The 26223-nt window shown below is 43.6% G+C and overlaps 1 protein-coding gene across 1 annotated transcript; it reads left to right on the top strand.

The window, feature by feature from the left end:
* Nucleotides 1-199: 199 nt before the first annotated feature.
* Nucleotides 200-26223, top strand: LOC308336441 (uncharacterized protein; the record flags this gene model as incomplete). Its single annotated transcript, XM_080793806.1, is given in 8 exon segments — nt 200-282; nt 2792-2868; nt 7262-7376; nt 9995-10034; nt 10037-10359; nt 24332-24385; nt 24387-24438; nt 26209-26223. Coding segments are annotated over 8 exon segments (759 nt in total).

A 26223-nucleotide genomic window follows, 5' to 3' on the forward strand; every position in this document is an offset into this window, starting at 1 on the left:
GTTCAATTATATCAATTCTGTCATAGTTTATGAAACGGGTGACACGGATACTGTAGTGTTGTCTCGATAGTCTTTGTGTGTTGTTGAGTCTTGTCTTGTCCACCATGGCGCTTAAAGTGTGTCAGACTACAGTCAGACATGGTGGCTATACGCTCCGTGGCAGTAGAATATCACAGAGTAATATACTGTACTGTAATGTATGGAGACTGTGGACATCACATGGACGGCCAATTCTGAAGCGTGGGCCAGAGACGGAGAGGAGAGTTGTGAGAACAGATACCGGTATGTCACACACACACACACACACACACACACACACACACACACACACACACACACACACACACACACGTCATTAGTGCTGCTGAATGCTGATGGTGAACAGCTGCTGTGTGGGAGCAGCAGCAACCTTACTCTGGCAGCAACCCTTATATCTGCTGAGAACCATATTGTTCTTACATTTTCTTATCCATATTGTTCTCAGTTCTTGCTCATTTACGAACTACCAGACACTCTGTTCTTCCTCCGCTCTACCACAATGGGAAACATCGTCAGACTCAGTCTTGTTCTTATTGCGGTGGCACTTTGGTCGGCCAAGGTAAAGGTTTTTTCACTTTGTTTACAATGTGCATTTATTAAATTGTAGGTCTCTGTTGCAGAGTCATAGGAAGACTTATTAGACCTAGAATGTCTGTGATCATTTATATACTAAATAAGTAAGTACATTCTGTATACACAGACATAGATCGGTTGACCTAGGCCATGTAGTAACGGGGTAATGACGATAGAGGGCGGTATATACCCATGCCAGCATGGATGGTCTTGAGACGCACTGTCTACTGTACAGTGTTTCAGTAGAATATTATTGGTGTCTCGTTGGATAAGATTTTGTCCACATTTCCATGCTGTATTGATGTTATTAGTAGTACCATATAGAGATAACAAGTACAGGTATTTACATTGATCAAAGTAACATCTATACATTCTCTAATTGTGTAGACTTCTTGTAAATTAAGTAGGCCTAATGCAGATGTTTAACGATAATTTAACTCTTAAGAGCATAACATGATGGTTTCATTTTACACTCAAGAGTTAAAGATCTGATAAGGGTCCATGCATTTGGTTAACAACTCTCCATAATTTAGCTGGAGACCACCTGGAACCCTCTCAAGGACCACTGGTGGTCCCAGGACTACAGGTTGAAAACCACTGCACTGCAGAATTAAAATGGTAATCTATCTAAATTAAAGTGAAATATTCGTTTAAGTATTCAAAAGTACATTTTCTTTTTTAATGTAGATGCATTGCTTTATTGAAATGTAGATTTTTTTTTTTTTTTTTTTTTTAAGATTTTACAGAAATGTACTGAAAATCGCCAATCTACAAAAGCAAGTACACTGCAGTACTTTAACTCGAGTACAAATTTGACTGAGCAACTTTCACTTGTAGTTGAGTAATATTTGACCAGGACTAGCGTTTGACTCAAGTACTGGGGTCGAGTATAGGCCTTTGTCCACCATTGGCCGAATCATACCTTATCTGCCAACAGACATATTTGGATTGACGTTTGATATTCACTAGGGATGTGCGATGAATCGTTAGCATAATCGGAATAGATTATTATTATTATTTAATCGGTTTTCACCAGCAAAAAATAAATAAATCCTAATCTACATTTAATTTGTGTACTCATCTCATTCATTAGGTATTCAGTTGTGAAAACAGACACTTGGAAAAGTATTATGCAATTCATTGATTGATTGAATACTCTGTTAACAGACTTTAAGGCCAAGCCCCTATAGGGCCTAGGTTTGTTTTCATTGTGGTCCTCTGTATAATATCGGAATCGGTCAGAATCGGTATCGGCAGATATGACCCTGCAAATAATCGGAGATCGGATATAATTTCATAATCGTGCACCCCTAATATTCACACATTCACATGCATTAATTCCCCCAATAACGTTTCAGCGTCATTTTGACTATTGTGGCTATACGTCGGACAGTTACCTGTCTTTTTGACGGCAGAATGAGAGCTGTGGGTGAAACAACACAGTGACTTGTTTGCCGTTCTCTCTCGGATGGGGATCTAACTGCTCTCTGGCAACGCTCAGGCTGAGGTTGAGGGTTGGATTCCCTGTGCTGACCCCAAACAATGTCAGGTCGGCTGCCACAGCTGGACACATGCGCACGCCAAAACACACACATGCATGGAATTATGTAGGGACGTACGCACGCACGCACGCACGCACGCACGCACACACACTCACTCACTCACTCGTAGAGAGCCAAAACCTTCATCTCAGCCCAAATCAATCTTCTAGCCAGACCACCATCTCTCTCTCTCTCTCTCTCTCTCTCTCTCTCTCTCTCTCTCTCTCTCTGATGACTTCTGTCATCAGAACCATTCACACAGGACCATTTACACACCATTTACATCACTCATACTGCGGGTCTGCTGGGTCATTCATACTCATTGTTTTTGGATTGTTCTCTTTCGAAGTGCAGCCATGCAGTATATATCCCTCGTCTGCAGTATGTCTGCATGTCTCTTTTTCTTTCCTTGTCTCTCAATCTCCATCCCCCCCCCCCTCCTTGTTCTCTGTCTTTCTTTCATTTCTCTTTATGTCTTTCTGTCTATTCCCCCGTCTCTATAGCTCTTTCTTGAATTATTAGACAAATAAAAGTGATTCTGATTCTTTTCTCAGATGTGGTGGTCTCGGAGCGGGGCGGGGCGGTGGCTTGCGTGGGCATAAACCTGCCCTGAGGTACACGACGCGGTGAACCTGAAGACGGCTGCTGGAGGAGCTAACGTCCTTCCACAAAGACCCGTCCCTCAGTGTGGCCGTCATTCACGGCCAGGTGACAGGTGAGAGTGTGACTGGCCACTCGACTTGCCATGCATGTCGTGCGCTTGTGTAGATCTAATGTTTACGGCGTGTGCTGCCGTCATTAGGCAAAGTATAAATCAGGCTAGGGGTGGGCGATATGGTGATAAACATCGTCGAGACTATACAATGTTTCCACGATGTGCCTTTTCAGAGATATCTGTTCAGCAGCACCATTTACACTTTACTATAGTTCAGTCAGATAACTCACGATTAGATTGAACCAATATTTACCGTATTATAGAATGAGAATACAAGTGTGCATATAATATTTTATCTTGGCGTTCGGCTCTGCTACATTTTTCTCCCTGTTCGGCACAATTAAACACCATCACAAACACCATCACAAACAAACATTAACACCCCCGGTGGGAGCAAACATCACATAAAAACCAGGAGCCACATGCAGAAGGACCTGCCTGAACTAACTCCGCAAGCTATGTAGCATTTACCGTTTTTTGTTACCTGTGAGTGCTGGTTGTTGTAGTTTTTTCCCCAAAATAACGATTATTTCAAACTTTTGCGATCAATGAACTGGGACAGTTCTACTGTACCAGTCAGTACACACAACACAGAAACACTGTTATCCTTCACTAACATTTCCTATTCATCCCCTCCTTCATCCTTTCATGTTCACTGCCTCCTTTCCTTTACCTCCTCTTTCCACATTTCTTTCTTTCTATCATTCTTTAACTGCATGATGAACCCTATGCGTTTATATAAGTTCACAAGGTGACATGTTTGTGTGTGTGTGTGTGTGTGTGTGTGTGTGTGTGTGTGTGTGTGTGAGAGAGAGCTTGTAGATCTGATATTGTCGGTGAAGCTATATGGTGTAAAATAGAGGGGGAAAAAGCTAGTGGGGTGAATGAAGTATATTGGGGTTGAGTGGTTAATTTCTTGCTGACCCACAACGCTCTTCTGTTCTGCACCTTTTCCTTCTACACTAGTTTTTCATTTACAATTTATAATCTTCTTTGCATTGGCCCCGATATAATAGAATTGCACTTGGTTTGACTTGGACTCATATAATCCAGCAGAGGTGGCCAGAGCAGTGCTGTATAATGTAGGTGCTAGTGTATACATGCACACGCAGCGGCAGCGCACACACACTCACACCTGCGACGGGGCCTGCACTGTATCAACCACTGAGAACCTGCTGAATTATTATGCCGTACCTCTAAAAATAATCATAATCAACACACTCGCGCACTAAACGAACACCTTCCCACAGTGGAAGTAATGTCTTCGGCCTGGCTCCACCAGTATTTACTCCCCGTCTGCATTGTAAAGGGCACTCCAACTCCAATTGATTGAAGCACGCAAGTGTACAGTGGTTCCCATGAACGATTGCCACTAGGCCTATTCCTGTCTGGTTTCTACATGCACGCATGCACGCATGCACGCACGCACGCACGCACGCACGCGCACACAACCCCATGTGCACGGAATGCACACAGCTGACAGCTCCAAGCACCAAAGTGTGCTATGATTCATGTACATGCTATGGCATTTATTTGTGCCTTCTATTTACTAGAATTACTACTGTTGCTATTCTTAAATTATCTCTGTTATTGCTGCTGCAATGTTGAGTAGCCAAAACAAATTCCTTTTGTGTACACTGTTTTTATTGATTCTATTCCTTTAGTCTTACACTTTTATCAGTGTTTTTCCCCTAATAAGTTTTATTTATTGTTTTCTCATTCCCCGATGTAAAGCATCTTTCTTTGGGTTCTCAGAAAAGCGCTATATACATTTTAGATACCGGTATTATTATTATTATTATTATTATATGAGATGTGTAACAATAAAAATCTTGAATTTAACTGCCCAGTGCCCACTCAGTTATTTGGCAAAGAAAGAAAGAATAACCAAGCATTCAGTTCATAAATACTCCCAAGAACATTTCATATGTTGGTGGTTTGCCAACAAAGGCTGTTCAGAGTTGAACTGAAACCAACGTGTGAGGTGCAAACGTAATTGCCTCATGCTAAATGGGTTAGTGTTGCGCTTTGCAATAAGCGAGCCCTATAGCAAAATGGCACTGGACTTGCAATTCCTGCCCGTCTATTATGCATTGTTAACAGTCCCAGTGCACATTAATTCATACGTATAGGTTCACCTATAGTGCTGTAACGAGATGGCTGGCCTCAGTGGCGATTAGCCATCCTTTCAAGCTTTGAGATGACAGGTTCCTGTTCGGGAGAACCGCCGTTTCTCCAAACATGAGGAAGCCATTTTGTTCAAATTAGTGCTAACGTGATCACTCTCTCTGTTCTCATTTTATGTTTGTCTTTGAGGGTGGGTTTTTTTTTTTCCTGATGAAACATAATTAAATGTAATTGGCCTACACGTAGGCTTTGAATGTGTTGGCACATATTTCGAGTATTTTGGGCCCCCATATCTGTATTTTGTAACTTTTCTGTGGTCAGGTGGAATGTGGCCATGAACCAGCTTCATGGCAGGCTGCCTAGGTCACCACGCGGGCATGTGGAATGAAACATTGTCACCAGATATCTTTTTAAATAAATCTGTTGCTTTCATCTTATTCCTGTGCAGAGATTGAATGTATATACAACCTATTTTATTTATTTAACTTTTGTTGTTGTGAGGTAATGTACAGTGTTAAACATAAATGCTTCCATTTTATGTGCTGTACCATATAGTTTATTTTCATCTATAGTGCCTACATAGAGTAATAATGAGCTTCAGTCAAAAGGTGGGCGGCTTATGTGTTCTTTTCTACTCCATCGCATGACTGTGTCGCTTGCCAACTACAAATGATTTACATGCTACCACGCATCGCAAGGTAGTACATCCGTTCTTGTCAGCAATGGGATATAAATAAAGCTTAATATTGTTAGAAAAAGGGTCTCATAACATAAAAAGTAAAGCCTATATCAATTTGATTTAGCAGTCCCTCCCAAAGAGTTAAAAGATATACTGTATCACGTCGAGTTTAGATTATTGTACAGTTTACAAAGCAGACTGGGCTAGATTAGATTTTGAACCCAGGATGGAGATTATGAGGTCAACATTTTTAAACTGTTTGGGGTGCCCAGTTAGTTTAGCGAGTGCGTAAACAGACCATAGGCTTTTTGTGTGTGTGAGAAGCCGCCAGGGCAGCCAGGTTCCCATCCGACCTATCTCTTCTTCTCTACACTGACCTACGGTATTAAGTTAATCATGGATCTCAATCATCTCATGAAGAAAGCCGTGGCTCACATGCAGAACTAGGACTTACTGGCCAGCCTGTGATGTTGGTCATATGACGGATGTATGACTCCAAATTTTAGGCAAGGTTTCAGCCCGAAGTGTGAAACATGATATGTGAAAATGTTAGATGTAGGCTAGTCTACTACATCTACCCCACTTGAACCTGAGAAGGCCTACACTTAAACTAAACTCCAGAAGTTAAACTCCAGAAGAACCAGTGTTCTTTTTTTTAAATCTTTTTATTAAATTAACAACTGGGGCTACAATCTGAACACTTTCCCCAAGCACCTCGACCGCGGTCGCTAAAGCCCTCCATGAAGAGAGAAGCTTTCCAGAGCTTCTCATTTTCTCTTTACGTGAAGACAAAGGTGCTCGGTCACACTGCTGCTCCCATAAACAGTGTGACACTGTGTTTTTATACAAGTGCCCTGCGTTGACCCATGCCTGTAATCAAAGCCCACAGTCTATGGGTGTTGCTGGCGTATGTCCCTGTCATAACTATTTTCATTACAGTCAGCGGGGAGAGAGAGAGAGAGAGAGAGAAGGAAGAGGAGGGAAAGGGAGAGCAAAGCATAGAGAAGAAGGAGAGAGATTTAACAGTCTATGTCACTGCGTTTGTATAGGCCTCTTGGGTAATGTTGTAATGACCACATGAATCCAACGAAAGGGGCTTTGGTGCCTGCTATTAATGAGAGCATTGTACTGTAAGTGTGTGTGTGTGTGTGTGTGTGTGTGTGTGTTGCAATGCAGACACTGAATTACACTTTCACCTTTTTTTTAATGCGTTTGTGTGTGCACTGTGCACGCACACAGCGTGTCCTGTGCAAAGGCGCTGCGGCATGTCGGTGTGTGCAAGTACCGTATGCATGTTTGCACACACATGATTCTGCATGCATTATGCTTGTGTGTGTGTGTGTGTGTGTGTACAGTATCTACTGTATGTGTGTATGTGTTGGGGCTTGTCAGGGAAGAAAACCATTTGTATGCCAGCAGTCAGTCATCCGTCCCAGCATGCAGCGGTCGTCCTCATATGCAAGCCGCTGTCCAAATTGCAGCCCCGACGACTCCAGCTCAACTTGTTGTTTTTTTCATCCTCGTCATTTTCCCTTCCTCTCTGACTTTTCCAGCTGCCATACTTTGTAATTTTGTGGTCTCTTCCAGGAGGGAATTTCTGCGCTGGTTACGATCTGAAGGAGCTGGCCAATCACACGGCCTCCCTCAAATTGGAGCAAGATGTCACAGAGGGTCCTGGGCCGATGGTGAGAGAGCCGCGTGCGTGTGTGTGTGTGCGCGCGCGCGCGTGTGTGTGTGTGTGTGTGCATGCACGTGCGCACATATGCATTTCAGTGAGTGTGAGATCAATGTTTTCACTATCTTGGCAGATCCAAACGCCTCCATCAAAAACCAAAAAAAAAGGAACCTTGAAAGTGATCATTTATTCTGACCATTTTCTAGACCTCATTAAAATAATTTAGCTACATTTTTATGGCCTGGCCCAGCAGGAGGCGAGCCGCCTGTAAGAGGGGGTGTCGGGGTGTGTGTGAGAGACTGTGTGTGTCCAGAGATAATCTCTCAAACAGGCACAGCTGGACTACTCGGCGCCTTCGTCAGCTCTGCCCAGTAAGCCTCGGAAGGACCTCCACCATTTTGTTTTCCCATAATGTTTTATACTATACTAATGGAGGTCAAAGGGGTTTTCAGATCCGGCTGAAACCTTGCCTTAGTATGGAGGCATGTACGTCATAGATCAGTGGTTCACTTTTTTAGTTTTTCTTCTTTTTTTGGAATTTCTTCCTTTTGTTTGTTATGTTCAATTTTTAATGTAGGAGAAGAAAATTGCATTTTTACTCGAGTCGTGACCCCCAAACAATTGGTCTGTGACCCACAAATGGGTCAGTGGGCCAGATGACTGACTTGAGAAACGGATAGGTGGGAGTGGGACACACACACACACTAGCTCTCAAGGTTGACCTGACATGTGAGTGTGTGAGTGTGTGGTGGCATCTATTCTTTTTTTTTCCATAGCTGGCTGACTTCACAGGCTGGCCACACGAAGCCACAGCGTTACCATTTGGATACCGACATCCACATGATTTGGTTTTTTAAACACAAATTAATTAACCCTCGTGCTATATCGGAATGTTGAGTGCATTGCCCTCATGTCTATCCCGATACATAACGTATGTGTGTGTGTGTGTGTGTGTGTGTGTGTGTGTGTGTGTTCGTGCAATGCATGAGATGTGTGCATCCCCAGTCCATTGGTGTGCATCGCAAATCTGTACACAAATCTGTATGATGGAATGCCAAGGGTGAGCCAGAAAATGGCAGCCAGGAGAATGAGACTAGCAGGACACTGCCAAAGACACCAAGAGCTGCCAGCCAGCGAACTGGTGCTGTGGGAACCAACACACGGGCACCGGTCACGAGGACGTCCCGCGCTAACATACGTGGATGTACTCAAGAACGACGCAGGAGCGCAAAGTACCAACAAACTGGCCAGATGTATGGAGAACCGGGATGGCTGGAAACGACGATGGAGGGCTTGTCTGAGGACGACCTAGAGAGAGCACGTGCTGCGTGCATAAAGCACTACACGTCTTATCAGTCAGTCGATGGAATGGAGACTCCTTACAGAGATAATGTAACTGCAAAGCTTCAACCGATAACACTAGTGGAACCTCCGTAAACTCAGTGTGGAATGCATAGCATCCCCAAGACGGGAACGGCTTTGGAACAGAGAATGGACCCCCTGGCCTCCCTCAATGTGCACACAGAATAAAGAGTTGCAATGCATCAATATTTATGGCTTTGTGAGATTAGCAGTTACTTCATTACAATGTATACAGAGTGTCCTTTGTTTGGACAAACGGGATTTGTGTCATTTGCTGCTGCTGACATAGCGCTGAACCATAAATCAGGGAGGAAATCCAGAACGTTTGCGTGTGCATAAGCTTAACACAAAGCAGAAAAGCATGAAACTAATTATGAATTAATGAGTAGTGTAAGTAGTATTATGCCAGTTTAATTTGACGCCTGTGTTTGTGTAGGAGCGTCAAGAGATTCCTTGGCACAGGGAAGAGGCGTTGTTGCAGCCTCGTTCAGAAAGGCAAGGCAAGTATATTTGTGCACATTTCAACAAGACAATTCAATGTGCTTTACATAAAACATTAAGTAAAGGAAACACATAATATACAACATGAAAGGAGTTTTCCCTTTGTGCTCATTTCATGCATGTATAGACAGTGATGAAGAACACATGGTCAAATATTAAAAGGCAAGGTTTCTCTGTAACAAATTGTTAAAGTTAAAGTACTGGAATACTTGCTTTGAAAAAATACCAAGTATTCAAATGTACAAAGCATATTTCCATTTTGATATCAATGCATTGTTGTATTGAAATGTATGCATTTCCCCCAAAAAACATTTGAAATGGGGCTTAAGTGGCTAATTCTTCATAATGTACTTTTTCCCTTCCTAGAAATGTGATGGAGTCAAAAGTACAATATTTGTCTTTGAATTATAATGAAATGATGGTCTCACTCAAGTATGCACAAGTAAACTACAGATACTCCAAATATTTACTTAAGTAGGCTACAGTACTGCTATTTTCAAAAGATTCTTATACATTTGAAAATGGGACATTCTGTCTGAGTACCTTTTACTTTTGATAGTATATAGTATATTTTGATGTCAATACTTTTGTACTTTTACTAATGTAAATTTCGACTACAGGACTTTTACTTGTCAGTACATTACGAGGAATATTTCTTCATGGCAGTATTGATACTTTTACTAGTACTTTTTCCCACCACTGTGTACTGTATGTGTGTGCATGTATTCATGTGTAAACTTTTGCTGTCATTTGATAACGGTCCATCGTCCATCCAATTCTAGGCTGGTGTTGTCCAAGCCGCTGATAGCTGCGGTCAGCGACCATATGCGGTCGGAGGAGGGCTGGAGTTGGCTCTGCTAGCCGCGGACCTGAGAGTGCTGGAGTTGGCTCTGCTAGCCGCGGACCTGAGAGTGCTGGAGTTGGCTCTGCTAGCCGCGGACCTGAGAGTACTGGAGTTGGCTCTGCTAGCCGCGGACCTGAGAGTGCTGGAGTTGGCTCTGCTAGCGGACCTGAGAGTGCTGGAGTTGGCTCTGCTAGCGGACCTGAGAGTACTGGAGTTGGCTCTGCTAGCGGACCTGAGAGTACTGGAGTTGGCTCTGCTAGCGGACCTGAGAGTACTGGAGGAGAGCAGAGCGCTGTCGTGGGGGTCGGTGTTCTGCCGCAGATTTGGCACGTCTCCCTAATCATCATCATAGCACTCCTGGCTGTCTGTCTGTCTTCTGGAACAGTTAAGTGGTTCTCAAACCTTTTCATGTCAAGGAGGACCCACAAATATGATATGTATAAGCCCCCCCCCCCCCCCACCTATTTTCAACGATGTGCCAGGGCCCCCCAGAAGAGAAGATTTGTGTTGAAACACAATGTTTTTTCAGATACAGTATATGCCAAGCTCGTAGAAAAGCGTATCCAAGCTTGTAGATCAGTTATTTTGGAACCCCTGGGGGTCCCTGACCCGCCTTTTGTGTGTGTGTGTGTGTGTGTGTGTGTGTGTGTGTGTGTGTGTGTGTGTGTGTGTGTGTGTGTGTGTGTGTGTGTGTGTGTGTGTGTGTGTGTGTGTGTGTGTGTGTGTGTGTGTGTGTGTGTGTGTGTGTGTGTGTGTGTGTGTGTGTGTGTGTGTGTGTGTGTGTGTGTGTGTGTGTGTGTGTGTGTGTGTGTGTGTGTGAGAATCAATCCTGCTTCTGACCGTGTGCCTCTTTTGCGCGTCTAAATATGTCGGAGTCTCTGAAAATAACTTTGTGTTACGTCATCGCCCCCCCCCCCCCCCCCCATTCAAAATGCCAGGAAGTGAACTCTGTTGCTATTTTTCAACTCTTATCTGTTATCCACCCCGTTATCTCCTCAGCCTCCCTCTGTTTGTGTGCATGCGTGCGTGCATGCGTGCACGGCTGCACGTGTGTGTGTTTGAGACTGTCATCATACCGCAATAACGCCAATGACCATGACCTTTTGGCCCCATGTGGGCAAAGTCTTCTGGGCAGGCTTGATAAGTAGGAGAGGAAGCACCACCGCCCAGTGCCCAACACGGCTTGTTTATTCATTATTAAGCCTCCCCCAAAACAACATCTCTTTTGTCTATTGTGTCTAGTCTCGCGTCCAGCTGGAGATGATGATTCACGTCTTGTACTGTATAGCTTCCAACCGCCGGCGAATGCTGCTTTTGATCTCGTTGTGTGTAAACATTGCTCGCTCGCCCCGGGCCGGGCACATCCCGCGCTTGGCCCCGTTGGTGCGGAAAGGTGGCTCGTGTGTTGACCAACGCCTCGTGCTGCCGTCATCACCACCGCTGTTGCCATTCTGCTCGGCGTGGCTATAAATACACCCATGGTGTTTATAAATACATCTGCTGTAGTGTAATTTACCGGCAGTGCTGTATTCGGTGGTTTTAAACATATAGGGCTTATCGTACAGACGGGGCCTGTAATTTAACAGGAAGAGAACATCCGGACAGTGCCCTTGTCTGACTCTATCGCTCTCTCTCTCTCTCTGTCTCTCTCTCTCTTTCTCTGTCTCACAAAACATGGCTGGTGACACGGGACGGTCCTTTGTGTCCAGCCATGTTACACCGGTAAACCGGAATGCTCGCCTTAAAACACGCTCGCCCTCTTTTCTGAGAATAAGGTTTAGTTAGGAATAACTTTATATAGGGTTAGGCATGGTTTTACTGGGGTTCAGTTTAGGAATAGGGTTAGGTTTTGGCACCGTTATACTGATGTTAAAGGTTAGAAATAAGGTTATGTTTACGTTTAGGACTATTAGGCTGAGCCGTTCCGCCAGCTATACACCTGGGGTGACCTGGGGTTTTGAGGCAAGCATTCCAGTATTCGTTACACCCACTCACGTCTGCCTATACCGTCCACCACACTGCCATGTTTTCCTCTGTAGTGAGACATTGAAGAGGAAATACCAGGTTGTAGGAAGCGTTATACCACATGAACCCCCACGTACCTATTCTGGGGAAGTATATCTACTGTACAAGCTTGTAACAGAGCGCTGTGTGAGCTTGTAGATCAGCTATTTTTCAGCAAAGACATTGGGTGTAGAGTGAAAAAACGGAGCGAACCTAGTATTGAGCCCTGGGGGACCCCGGTCAACTAAGTATAGGGTTTATGTCAGGGGTTCCCAAACTTTAACTCTATTTTGTCTTACTTTATTAGTGATTTAGTTCTTGACTTGACTTGTTTTAATTTTATTGTTGTTAAAGCACTTTGTGACTATAATTGTCTGTGTAAGGTGCTCTATAAATAAACTTTACTTACTTACTTACTTCCTTGATGCATAAACGACCACACAGTCACAGACACACTGCTCTAACTGAAAGTGAAAAATCTGAATTATTTTGCGGACCCCCTGGCTAGTGGCTATGTGGCGGTGGACCCCTTAACCGTGGGCTTAAGTGGTTAAACAGCAGGGGTAACACACAAGTTGTCACGGCATGGCACACATAGGCAGGATTGCATCATCTTGTTTCATAAACATGGAATATATACATTAACCCCTCAATTGGGGATTAGGAATATCTTCTCTTTTCGATGACACCCAGTCCTTCAACCTCTGGTCTCTGTGTTCTATTAGGTGTTAATTGATGTCATGTAATTCTCCTCCACTCAGATCTCTTCCATCAGTTCGAAACTATGCATGAGAAGCACATTGACACATATCTGCGGTCGTAACACATCAAGCGGTGGTGCATTTCCTCCAAGCAACTAATTCCCAGTCTCTTCATCGCCACAAATCCCCCAACTCCCCCATCCAGCCATAAACTGTTTGTCAACACATTTGAGAATAATTCCCCCGCGGCGGCTCGGTTTTTTTAACGACTGCGGTTCCTTCATTGGATACCAGTTTAGATGACTAATTATTATTTTGACTCAGGCATTTCATGCGTTTTTGTCACCCCCTAAACTGTGGCCTATAGTGGTGTGTTGTGTGACGAGGTCGGGCCTGTAGTTTATGTACCTTAGAGCGTGTGTTTGTGTGTGTTCTGTGTGTACGGTCGGTATGGCATGTGCATGAGATGTGATGTGTGTGAGATGTTTATTTGAGACAGAAAAGGAAGACAGAGAGAGAGAGATTTAAAGTTTTAAAAGTTGATTCACTTTGGCATTACCACTCATCTGGGTATGGACCCCTAAGCCTTAGGGGTCCATTATGATGATGACTGTGTATGAGTGTGCCAGTCTTGGCGTATGTGTCATATTCAATATTGCTGACTTCTGAAGTTGTAATGAGACAGCGTTGGTTAGAGCAGATTAACCCATCACATTGCTGCTGAAACGGCGGTGAGGGTAATATTGTCCTTCTCAATTACATTATAAATGTGTGCTGTTTCCACAAAGCGACTTTGAGTACCTAGAAAAGCTCTATATAAATGTATATTTATTATTAATAATAAAATAATACGTTGAATTTAACAAATTCAACAGAATAGCATAAAGACTAGACTGTCCTTATGTGTCCTTGTATGTGTCCATATGATTCCTGAATAGTGACACTGCTCTGTGGGAGGCATGGTTTATTTAAAGTCCCCCTCCACCCCCTCCAAATCCCTCCATCTCTACCACTTCTGTAGCTTTGTTGCACATTTTCTTTTTAATGGTTGAATTTCTCTGACTGGTCTTTTGGGCCGGGCACATGTGGGAACAGCCCGAGGGAATCCCTGGCGGTTCTATAATAAAAAGAGAAAAGGGCCTCCGAGTCCCACTACGCCTTCTGTGATGTGGGCCGATGGCGACCACAAGGAACTGACAGCTTCCTGGCACGTGACACATGGCTGCCGAAACCTGCGGCTTCCTGTCCGGGGGCCCCTTCTTTTCCACCTAGGAGTTAAACGGGAAGGAGGAGACGTTTGTGGCATTAAGGCGTCGGGTATTAGGAATAGGATACGGAGTTACGGACCCCGAGGGTTCCGCTGGACTCTTTACGCTGTGACCATCCTATGAGTGTTCATTTAACTCTGACCCTTTGCTCGCTGACTTGAATAATCAGTCAGGATACCCATTTTGGGGTGGGAACCCCTTTTGGTGTCAGGAAAGTCAGGATTTGAATGTGTAGTTAGTTACCTGGTAGAAAAGGGAAAAACCACCACAATGACTTGTTGCCTTAATGCTGTTTCTGTACCTGAAACCAGTAGAACTCTCCTCTCTCTCTCTACACCCACCCCCCTCCCCCCATTACAGTGCATTCTCATCAGCTCACTATACAATGTACACGCTTAAATAAAAAACTATGAACCTAACATCCGTCTCATAGTATAGAATATGTAGAATATCTGAGTTTTCAGACTACGGCGGAAGACTCCCTATACTGTGGAAAAGTGACCCAAGTGTCTCCTCTTTCTCTGGTCATGTCTCCCCCACCTGGAAGTGGGTAAAGCTTGAGGCCAGTACTAGAAGCCACATGTTTTAATGGTAAGCTATACTAGGATCCAAAGCAGCCATAGAACGCACGCCAACTCAAACACCTGTTCAATGAGTTCCAATCAGCGATGGGATAGTCGGGCGGTGACATCATCTATAGGTACAGAACCCGTCATTGTAGCTGAAGCGTTTACCGCGTTATACGACCCGCGGTCCCGTGCATGCGAGCGGGTCGAGGCCGCAGTCGGAAAAGTGCAGAAGCAGACAGACAGCTCGCCGAGATATTAACTGACCGTGGCAGTCTGAAAATATCTGCGCCGTTCGGCGCGAATGTAAATAGTTAAACACGCTTATGTTAAAAACGTATTTTTGATCCTCCTCCAGTCGGGTGTTATTAGCGACTCTGGAGATGAGAGAGAGAAGTGGGTTTAGACAGAGTAGACACAGCTGTGTCCTGGAAGTGACCATCTGGGGAAAACCTCTAAAACGGAGGTGTACATCCTAAGATATACTGCAGCTATTCTCTAATGACTCATTAGCACAGTCGTCAAACTTAAGGCTAATTTATACTATGAAAAAAAGGTTATGTAATGGTAGTATTTAAGAATAAAGTGCAGGCCTGGGCCATGGCTCAGTGGTCCAGGCACCTTGGCTGGCAGTGTGCCGCGGGTTCGACTCCCGATCCCGACGGCCTTTACTGCATGTCTTCCGCCCATCTCTCTCCCCATTTCCTGTCAGCCTACTGTCTGTCCCTCCATAAAAAATATAAAATAAAGGCGAAAGCATTTAAAGGATGACCCATTTTCAACCTACAGTACCATCATATAATTGGTCCTCACTAATGGTCATTAAAATATAATGGTACAATTGTTTTAAAAAATAAATCTCACATTTGTCTACTACTCACTCTGAGACACAGAGTGAGTAGTAAACAAATGTGAGTTTTTTTAGGAATTAAGCCTGAAGAGGCGAAGACCCATTGTTTTTTTTACCGTTTTTTCTGATTCTGCCAGTTTTCGCAGTTTTGTCAGTTCTGTGCTGTCGTTTTCCCCAGAATTCCGCAATATGGCAGAGGCTCATGGAAAACGGTCAAGAACTGAAGCTCACAGTGATTCGTCAAAGGACCTCTGACCTTTTTAGATCTCCCAATTATATGATTGTATGAATTATATGATCAACTCCTGACGAATGATGTCGGCGATAGCCACTCCCCCTTGAAATTGCATTCGGAGTGTGTTGTCTAACCCTTAATGTGTTGTCATGGATGCATCAGGTGCATTGTGCAAACAAATCAGTCAGCTCCATATATGGGCACAAAACGGGGAATGGGACCAGGACTGACGGATATATATATGGTCATATTGATCGTATTGGCCGTGTAATTTAAGCGTGAGGAACTGAACCTCTATTCTACAACCGGTCGTTTCGAGGAAGCAATCTGATTGGTTGAAACGGTTTCTAGCCGTGGATCAAACCAGCACTGTTCACCACCTAATCAAAACAAATAATTCAGCCGCTCAGAGCGCTAGCAAACTCGGTGGCAAGGCTAGCTAGTTTCTTGGGACATTTGTGGTCGTAGTGACTACTGTCACTTTTTTGTCATTAAAAAAAATATATACCGGTATATCAGCAATTTTCTTAGTTTTAAGGGTACACTTGAGGGTGTTGTTTAACGTGATTATTGCCACTTCAGTGATGCTCACTGGTGGTCCCCTGACCACCGGTTGGCCTGGAACCCCCTCAGGGGCCGCTGGTGGTCCCCTGGAGCCTAATGAAGAATACAGGCCATTTGTTGTCGCGAACAAAGAGGCGGCCAGGCTTTGGGTGTGTGCCTGTGCTCAACAAAACCAGAACCACCCTGCAGTCCTCCAGACACCCTATACCACACATACAATACACAAAAGTGTGTGACACACACACGCACGCACGCACGCACGCACGCACGCACGCACACACTGAAATAATACACAAGAGTGTGGAGAGACTAGAGTGTGGTATATTCTCTATGGTCACGTATTGTGGAATGTACCCCAAATGTGCGTGTGTAGTGTGTGCTATTGGACCCTAGAGGTCATCAGGGCTCCTCTGGGTCATGTACTGTTAGTCTCTCAACCCAGATATAGTGGAGTCAGTGGATGGTGTGTTGGTAAGAATGCTGCTCTCTCTCTCTCTCTCTCTCTGTCTCTGTGTGTGAGACAGTACACACACACACACACACACACACACACACACACACACACACACGTCTGTGTATTGTATGTGTGGTCAGTCCATATGCTTATTAGAACCTGGTCTTGATGCAACTCTCATTTGACTCGTGTTCTTTCTTTAGAGTTTCTTCAGATCAACAGCTATTTAACTCTGCACTAGGCTACTATTTTCAGACTTGGTGGTCTTGTGTAACGAAAGAATACATGCTCTGGGTGTTTTCTCAGTGGGCCAGAGACATGAAATCAAGTTAATTGTGGCACTACATCTCTGACCGGACCCAGCCCAAACCAGCCCTACAGTATAGCTATTTTTCAGGGGTTCCCCGCTGAGAGTTTCAAAGTCGCGGCTTTTTTCCGAACCGAAGACTCTGCTCAGCTCTCCAAATCGTGTGTCCGTCGGTCCAGTGTTCGTTTGGTGTGGATTTGTGTGGCTGTCTCTAATCCGCATCAAACCTAATCGTATTAGCCTCTTGGGAGTCCATTGTGGAGGGCTTTGCTTTTGATGTGGTGTGAGATGCCAGCACCACCAGCAGCAGAGCTGAGAACTACTTCACGCTGTCCGGTTTCATACCAACTTCTGACTTCAATAATGGCGCTGGCAACTGGCTATCTTATAGTGTCCCCTTGGATGTGTGGTGAAATCATATTATGTGCATAGGCACGTGCTTGTGTGCATACGCACGCGTACGCACTACGCACCACACCATATATGAACTACACAACCCTTACTTGGAAGCAAAAGTACAGATCAGAGATTTTACTTAACCCAGTCCCATTTAGGACGGGAACTTTTTTTTAGGTGTTTTTTCTTACCCTTCAAGACCGGAACCCATTTTGGGGTTCTTGTTGCTACAGTATGTACAGTATATTACAGTAGGTAATCTTTGAACAAATATTTTACGTTTTTCCAGAAAAGAATAGAAGAATCGGCCTCAGTCCTTCCTAAATGGGTCAAGTAAAGGTACTGTACTGTCCATCACTGCTATGAAAGCATTCAAGTCTCCAAACTAAATGATGAATCGACGGCCTTTGGCACAGCTGCAGACTCACTATAGGCCAGTCCATTCTGTGGTACTGTAGGTACTTCCCATGATTAACCACATAAACCCTCGTGTCCCTATTCTGGACATATGTCATAATAGGTGAACATTCCGCTGAATTAGCTCACAATGTGTCACTCGCAACGTGATGTGTTCGGAGCTTTCTTTCTTTTTGCCCGAAGACATTTGGTGCAGAGGGACAAAAAGGACGCCTGGGGGACCCCTGGCAATGAATTATTGCGAACGCAGTGAGCACTTACTATGAGACCTAGCAGATCATGTCTGTCTGTCTGTCTGTCCGTGTGTCCGTGTCCCCCCCTTTGTGCCCATATATGGAGCTGAGTGATTTGTTTGTGATTGATGCAACACACTCCATATTTGGACGTATAGCTGCTTTGGGGACTCCTTATATGGTTATGGCTAAGTTAAAAACTTAACTTAAAAATAACTTAACTTAAAAAAATAACTTAAAAATAAATCTTAAAAACCCCCAAATATGTACGAGCTGCGTTCGCTTCCCGCGTTTGCGTGTCTTACTGGTAATATATAGGGGTTAAGTGCCCAAACAGTAGGTATTGTGGAGGGCAAAAAGTCCAAAGCGAGTTAAGTTGTATCCAAGTCATCTTGGCGCTCTCTCACAATGTGGCAAAGGTACAGCGAGAGGAGTTGAACTTTCTGCATTGATTTTCAATGTTTTTCGAAAATTGATTTTTTTTTCTTTCTCTAAAAGTGGAGGAAAGAATTCAACAAATAATGCTTTAGACTGTCTCAAAGGGCTATTTAATGGACTTTTGCTTCATTATAAATCAAATGGGCTTCTTTAAACCCTGCACTACCCCTTAAACATTAGGCCAAGACATTATAGCGGTCTCCATATTTAGTAGATAAAGTGTATCTGCAGCGTTCTCCGGTTTGCCTACATTTCAGTCAGAGGATGAACTGTGTCAGGAAGAGAACCACCTCTTATATCTAGTTATTAGACAATAGACTTTGCTGAAACACGCAAAAACCTCCAGTTAAAGCTAAGCCTGATACTTAACCGTGCTTGTACTCTATAGTAGGCCTAGTGTATATTAAATTTGACTGATTGTTAAAATACTAATACATCTTCAGAATGGATTTTCTAGATTATAATTTTTTATTTGTAGTTGTACTTGGAAACATTTTTTTTTTACTAACAGGAGCCTTCAGACTGTGCTCATCTTTTGCTCAAAACTCTGGGCCTTTCATGACATGTTTTCCTTTATAGTTAAGACAACTTCAAGGAGATGCTTCCCAACCGCCCTGCACCCAACAAGGACAAAGGACAGGTCTGCTTGCGGTGTGTGCGTGTGTGCGTGTGTGCGTGCGTGCGTGCGTGTGTGCGTGTGTGTGTGTGTGTTCATGTCTTACTGCAAACAGGACACACGAGACGGGAATATCAGAGAGAGGCAGGGGGTGTTGCAGGTTCTGGATAAGAGAGAGATCCTTCCTGTAGCTGATAGCAGCGGTGCCAGCAGGACCACAGACAGACATAGAGTAGACCAGGATTCTCTTACTCTCTGTATAACTTTGAAGGCCATCCCATCCTGATTCCTGACTTATATTTTTTGTTCTCTCTCTATATATCTCTCTCTCTCTCTCTATCTGTCCTTTCTCCCTTTCACTTCCGTCCTTTTGCCGTTGCTGTAATCATGGATGATAGTGCTGGACATGACATTAAGAGGCTGTCTGCGGCACTATCTATTCTAATCTATTCCCTGTCCCTGAGGAGTGTGAGTGTGTGAGTGTGTGTGCACCTACGTTGAAGACCATGGATGGAAAGAAGAAATATAGGTGAAAGACTTCTCTATGAATCCAAACCCTTACTTGATACTGAAAGACACACACCTGTGCAGAAAGTATGTCCACTCATTCTTTCTTTTGCCAATGACTGAATCATATCTTGTAATTCATGTCAGATTTCATCAGCCGATATAGAGCTCACCCATAAGCTATAATAACAATTCAAATATAAAAAATATGACAATCTTGGCTAATATGGGGTGACTGAGAAATTATATGAAATCTACGCACGAACGCACGCGCATACACACAGATCACCAAATCACAGGCTTGTGTCTGTCAGATTGCCATATGTGCTTTAATACTGTCTGAACCCCTGGATTGGTTACAGATGTATTAACACCAAAGTTCTAGGCATTGCATCTCCCATTCATTTGAAGCATGTATAGAAAGAACCTAACTTGGAGATTATGAATAAGGACTCATTGTTTCTATACCCGCCCCCCCAACATACACACGCATGCACGCACACACACACATACAGAACGAACAAAGTAGAAGAAAGTTAGAATTTTGGCTTATGCAAACATGTATGAGTCTGACCATGTGCTCTCAATAAGGGATGGTCAAATGGAATCAGGGGCTCTGTCAGAGCCGCTCTGAGGATCTAGCGAGTCAGGATTGTGGCGTGGTGGAAGCGGCGCGGTGGTGGTGGGGAGAACGTACGGCAGGAGCTTCCAGTCCCATGCAGCTGTTGCTCTTTAGCAATTAGGATGGAGGCCAGCCAGTAACTCACTGTACCTCACAGCTCTGATTCTGTGTTTTCATTCGCTCTCACTATAGTCTGCCTTCTCCCCTTCGTTCTTTCTGTCTCTCTCTTAATCTCTTCAAAATGTGTATGACTGACCATGTATTCCCTATTTTTATTGTTTGTTGAGAAAAAATGGTCGACTGACAAGCTCATAATCCGTTGAGTTTGTATTATATTTAATTTGATTATTTTAAATAATTGACTATATGTCAATTGACTATTTGTTTAACTGTTTCACCCCTGATTTTCTTTCCCTCTCACTGGTCTCTCTCTCTCTCTCTCTCTTTGTTTTTCATTCTTTGTCTATGCTCTACAGCAGTGGTTCCCAAACTTTTCAGGTCGACACCCAAAAGAAAGATTAGATGTTTGCTCGGGGCCCAAACTAGTGAAACAGCAGATCTACAACCACACAACACATTGAATTGCACCATAAGTATTATGTGTTTATTTTTTATTTTTAATACAAATAAATAAAAATCTTTTCTAATATAATTATTATTATTTTTTTTAATGTTGTGACCCATAATAATCTGTCTGTGATCCACAAATGGGTCCCGAGTCCCGACCCACAGTCTGATTCTCTCCTTCCCTCTTTAGACTCGGCTCTGTCTCTTTTTCCCCTCTCTGGTGAACACACAGCAGTAGACCTGTGTCTACGGAGAGAATGAAATTGCTGTGGGGATTTAGATCATCGTGTAGTTTAAGTTGATTGCCGTTGAGGGCAGAAAGAATCCGGACGTTGTCAGGGAATCAGGCTCCCTGATTACTTTAAAAACTCTTGTTCCTTTGGCACACATAGTTTGAGCGATAGCAAGTTAACTAGTGGGATAGGTTTTCCCTAAATATTTCTTAGGATGCATGCTCCCGAGACCATGCAGCACTGTACTGTAGCTGTTATGCAGTGTGAATAAATACCTTTCTAAAGTGTTAGCCATTTGAGATAGTCCGATCACTCTAGCCTGAAAATGTATTTCGTTTCACAAGATGTTTTTTTTTAATGGGTGTGGCTAGCGATTCAGGGCTGGAGCCAGGCTACCATCACACTGGATCTGCACAACATTATTTAGTACTTTAGTATTTTCCCAAACAATTTTGTAGTGCAGCAACAACGCTGCAGGGAAAATGCAGCAGCCTAAAACATGAGAATTCTACATTGGTTACATCACTGGTTCCCAAACACTCGGCCGGACCTACATTTACATTCCAAAAATATATACGGTATTATATATTATATATATATATATATATATATATATATATTATTATTTTTAACATTCCCAAAAAAGCTAAGATTTTCATGAATTAAAAACAAAATTTAAACGATTTTTTTTCAGTAATTTCATGAAGACAAATCAAAGAAATTCCACAAATTAGAAAACAACTGTTCACTGTTGGGTGTGGCTGCACGAAGCGACATGTTGTGAGCTTGTAGATCGGCCCTTTTCACTAGTTTGTGTCCCGGGGGGAAAATGTCTAATTACTCTTTTTGGGTCTTGAGCTAAAACGTTTGGGAACCACTGGGTTATATGAATATAGTAACCAACATTATTTAGTACTTATTTCCCCCCCCCCCCCAAAAAAAAATTGTAGTGCAGAAACGCTGCAGGGAAAATGCAGCAGCCTCTAAAACATAGGAATTCTACATTGGTTTACGTGAATATGCACACGATATGTGCATGTATATGTATTCTGTCAGCAGCTTCTGAACTGTGCTCCTAGCCTGTATGAAACCAGATACTTTAAGCAGATGCTTTATATGGATTGTGTCAAAATGTATAAAGCTTGTATAAGTGGACTTTGACACACAGTGTTTCGATGGAATTATGGGTATGAAATATAGCATAATGGATGGTCTAAGATATCGTTTTGTACGTTATACAATGCATCTCATGCATATGGAAATACATCAACAACCTATAATTAAGTCTGTTAAAAGATCCATGGTTTCTATAGGGGTGCCTTTGACTGGCCGTGGCTGAAATGTGTCTACTCTCAAACGGCCAAATGTTCTCATTCAAATCAGGGGCCGATGACCCAATTACACACGCACTCACGTCGCACGCACGCCCGAAAGGGAAATTCTTGGCCGAAACCGAATACCGAATATAGGAAACAGTTGGCCGAAAACCGAATACCGAATATCCGAATATGATTAATATTATATATCTTTTTTCCTACCATTGCTGTCATGACCGTACCTTAAAGCTACCTGATTTAAGGCAAAATAAATGGTTATGGCAAAACTTAACTTAAATAATAATCACTATTATGGGTCCATAAAACATTTATTCAGCTCTTTTGAATGCATTAATTGCATATATTTTCTGCCTATTCGGGCCGAAGCATTTTTAGCCAAATATATTCTGCGGCCGAATATTCGGTGCATCACTAGTTATAAGTTCTTCTTGAAATATCAGACTTGTGTCACTGTCACAGTGTCACGTCACCGGATCTATTTGAAATGTGATTATCTCCCACAGACAGATTTCTCTACGCACTTATTGTTTTCATTCTTGTGTTGTTGCAGCAGTACCTGGAAAAAGTTGTAATAATAATAAACATAATCTGCCAAATGAGAATAATGCCCGACAAGAATCCACACTCCACACTTGAGTATGTCAACTGGAACTCGCTTACCCATGTACTCCACGTACGTGGGGGCAGTTGGCGGATGTATCAGAGGGATTTAACATATCTTAAGTTGGACTAGATGTGTTTGGAGTTTGGACCCACCATAAACGGGCGCAAAATCACCACTGTTGGGTCAAGTGAGTCCCATAGTTCCAGAAATACACTGCTGTATAGTGGTAGGGTGAGATCTGAGAGAAATCATACATAATCTTAAATTTGAAAGAATCTGATTTCTTTGTTTGGCTCTATAGGTACCGTGTCTAAGCCACTATTACCTCTGTCCACTCCTCACTCACCCAAGCAGCTGAAGATTACGTTATGCATGAATCTCCGGTGTTATATTAATGCATGAACGCCTGGACGGCCCTTCATCCTTAAATCTCCCAACAAAAAAAAAGCCTTTCCAAGTTTCCATGTGCTTTCCTCAGCTCCGTTCTCTGCCCGATTCCCTCCTTCCCTCCTTAGACATTAGAAGAAGATTAAGCTAATTCTTTTAGGAAGTGCTCCTTCCCACAGTTGCAACCAGGCCTCCGTCTAATTGGTCTCTCTGAGCTTGATCACTTAGCACAGGGAGAGATCAGAGCCAAACACAGAGGCGGTAACGAATAGACATACACACATCGCATTGAGTACACACAGTATACGCAGATCTATGCGTGTGTACACGCACACACGAGCACGTATACGTATAGGCTACCCTAAATGCACACACACACACACACCATACGCACAGAGGGCATCAAAGTCTACCATCATAAGGCCCAGTTCCTTCCACAGCACAGAGATCTGGATGTGGTCCAGTGCTTTCATGTGGCTGAGGGAACAAAGTGGCTTAACTTAAGCTCACAGACAGACAGACAGACACATAGCAGCTATAGGCGGAGAATACTAGTCGTCACGGTGAGGGACGCTAACTGTTTAGTTTAGTTTATGTAGGATCCCCATTAGCTGTTACACCTGGCAACAGCTATTCTTCCTGGGGTCCTGACGTGGGCTGAGCTAATGGAATAATAACACAATAGTAATGTTAGTGTGTGTGTATGAAAGAGAGAGGGAGAGAGAGCGACACAAATAATATGCAAATATTGATGTATGTATTTTTGAGCATCTACGGTGTGTGTGTGCGTGTGTGTGCGTGCGTGCTGAAGGTATATTGCGTATTTTGGCCTTATTTAATGGTGTGTGTTCATTCATGCGTATGCACGCATGTCTGAGAGAGAACATGCTTGTGTGAATAATGAGTATGTATATGCTGGTGGTGCACTAACTGCACTTAAATCATGTCTGTGTTTGTCAGCTCTCCTAGGCTCCAGGCTGCCATGGAGCTAGCGGAGAAGATCAGCTCCTTCGCCCAGCAGCGCCAACCGCTCCTCGGCCATCTACAGCGCCTTTGATGCTCCCTCCTTCACACAGGTACACCTGATAGGGCCGAGGAAACTTATTTCCATTGAGGTCCTCTCATTTAACAGATGCTCAAAACATAATCTATGATGTATTCTGTCTAAACCCATTTGTAGTAATGCTGCGCCGGAGAAGTGGGTGTGATTCACGAGAAGGACATACCGTAAATCTTTTGAATTGCACCTTTAACTTTTATTTAACCAGGGTAGGTTCGCTGAGCACAAATAATATTTTCTCAGCAATGCCCTGCTCCACACTCGCACATTCATACACATTCACGCTGTGGGAGCTGCCTTCTGCAACCAGTATTCTACCGCCGGTTCGTCGGCCACTGAGCGGTTTGGGGGTTAAGTGCCTTGATCAAGGGCATGCTCATAAATAAGCGAATGATCCAGGAAGAGCTCCACTGCTCCATGCGTTCAGGGCAGTACAGCCCTGCCCTGCACGAGAGCATGCAGGAAGGGGAAGTACAGTCACTTATATGTGCCAGCTTGTTTGTAATTTTCCTATACATTTTAGGTAAGAAACAGGCCATGAACTGTTTTACCATAAGTTGTACTGTTATTTTACTGTTGTTAAGGATGCATTAAATCAAAAGTAAACGCTACAGGGACAATGTTTCCTTGACAAACATGCACACTGTGCATATGAATTATAGTATTTTTCTTCCACAAAGGAGTTTAGTCAGCATCTCCACAGATTGATGTGTGTAGTATTTGGATGTCTTTTCATGCAGTTTTCTCAGTGAGGAACCTTTCATTGTCTGCAGACATCCCACACGCGTTGCTTAGCAGGCTGGGAGGAATGTACAAAGACTTAACGGACACAGAGCTACTCCAAAACATTAAGACAAGACGAGAAAGACTTCAAAAGCACCACACCTGCAGCTGTCTGCCATAGAATAAGGTGCTCCTGATGATTCTGATAAGGGGTGTGTGTCCCCGTGCGTGCGTGCGGGTGTGTGTGTCTGTGCGCGTGCGCATGCACACGTCTCTCTCTCTCTGCGTGCATGCTAGAAACATGTGCATTGTAATTAGCGTTTAAGATTCAGCATTTCCCGGTAGCATTTTGCGAGGTGCGAGCATTCCTTTGGCTTTGGAGCACACCTCCCCTTCATTTGGTGAGTTGGAGAGGCTCACTCTCTATGTCCGTCACATAAACACACACTATGAAAACCACACAGGGCTGTGTGTTGCGTGCGTGCGTGCGAGAAAGAGAGCAAATTAGAGGGAAATAAAAATGAGAGTAGGCAGAGAGATGGAGGAAGACTTGGAAGAGAGAGAGGAGAGTAGGAGAGTAATATTTAAAGATTTTAAGGCTGGTTTAAAAGAATGCGAGTGACAGCAAGGAGAGAGAGAAAGCAATGGAGCATTAAAATTAAGCAAGGGGAATAGAGGACAGAGCAAATAACAGAAAATTAGTGAAAATGAGAGCGAGAGAAAGAGAGAGAGAGAGGGGGGGGGGATTAGGGTGAGGTGTCCTGTCTAGACAGTATGATGACAGAATCCAGATATTCTGTTTAGTGTTTCTACCTTCTCTCCCCAGTGCGCGTGCACACACACACACACACACACACACACACACACACACACACACACACACACACACACACACACACACACCCAGTCACTCAAGCACTCAAAATGTCAAGGTTGAAAGATATGAGCCTGGCTGTCGGTGCATTGTGTGTCATCTACCTACTGAACAGTAGCAAGGTCACTAGGCCTGTGAAGCTCCTCTTTGAAGATGTCCATTAGCCTCTTGTGTTATCTGTATACCCAGGATGTACTGAAATGA

The sequence above is a fragment of the Protomyctophum bolini genome (genome assembly GCF_963924005.1).
Source record: "Protomyctophum bolini genome assembly, chromosome: 21".
Taxonomy (NCBI): domain Eukaryota; kingdom Metazoa; phylum Chordata; class Actinopteri; order Myctophiformes; family Myctophidae; genus Protomyctophum; species Protomyctophum bolini.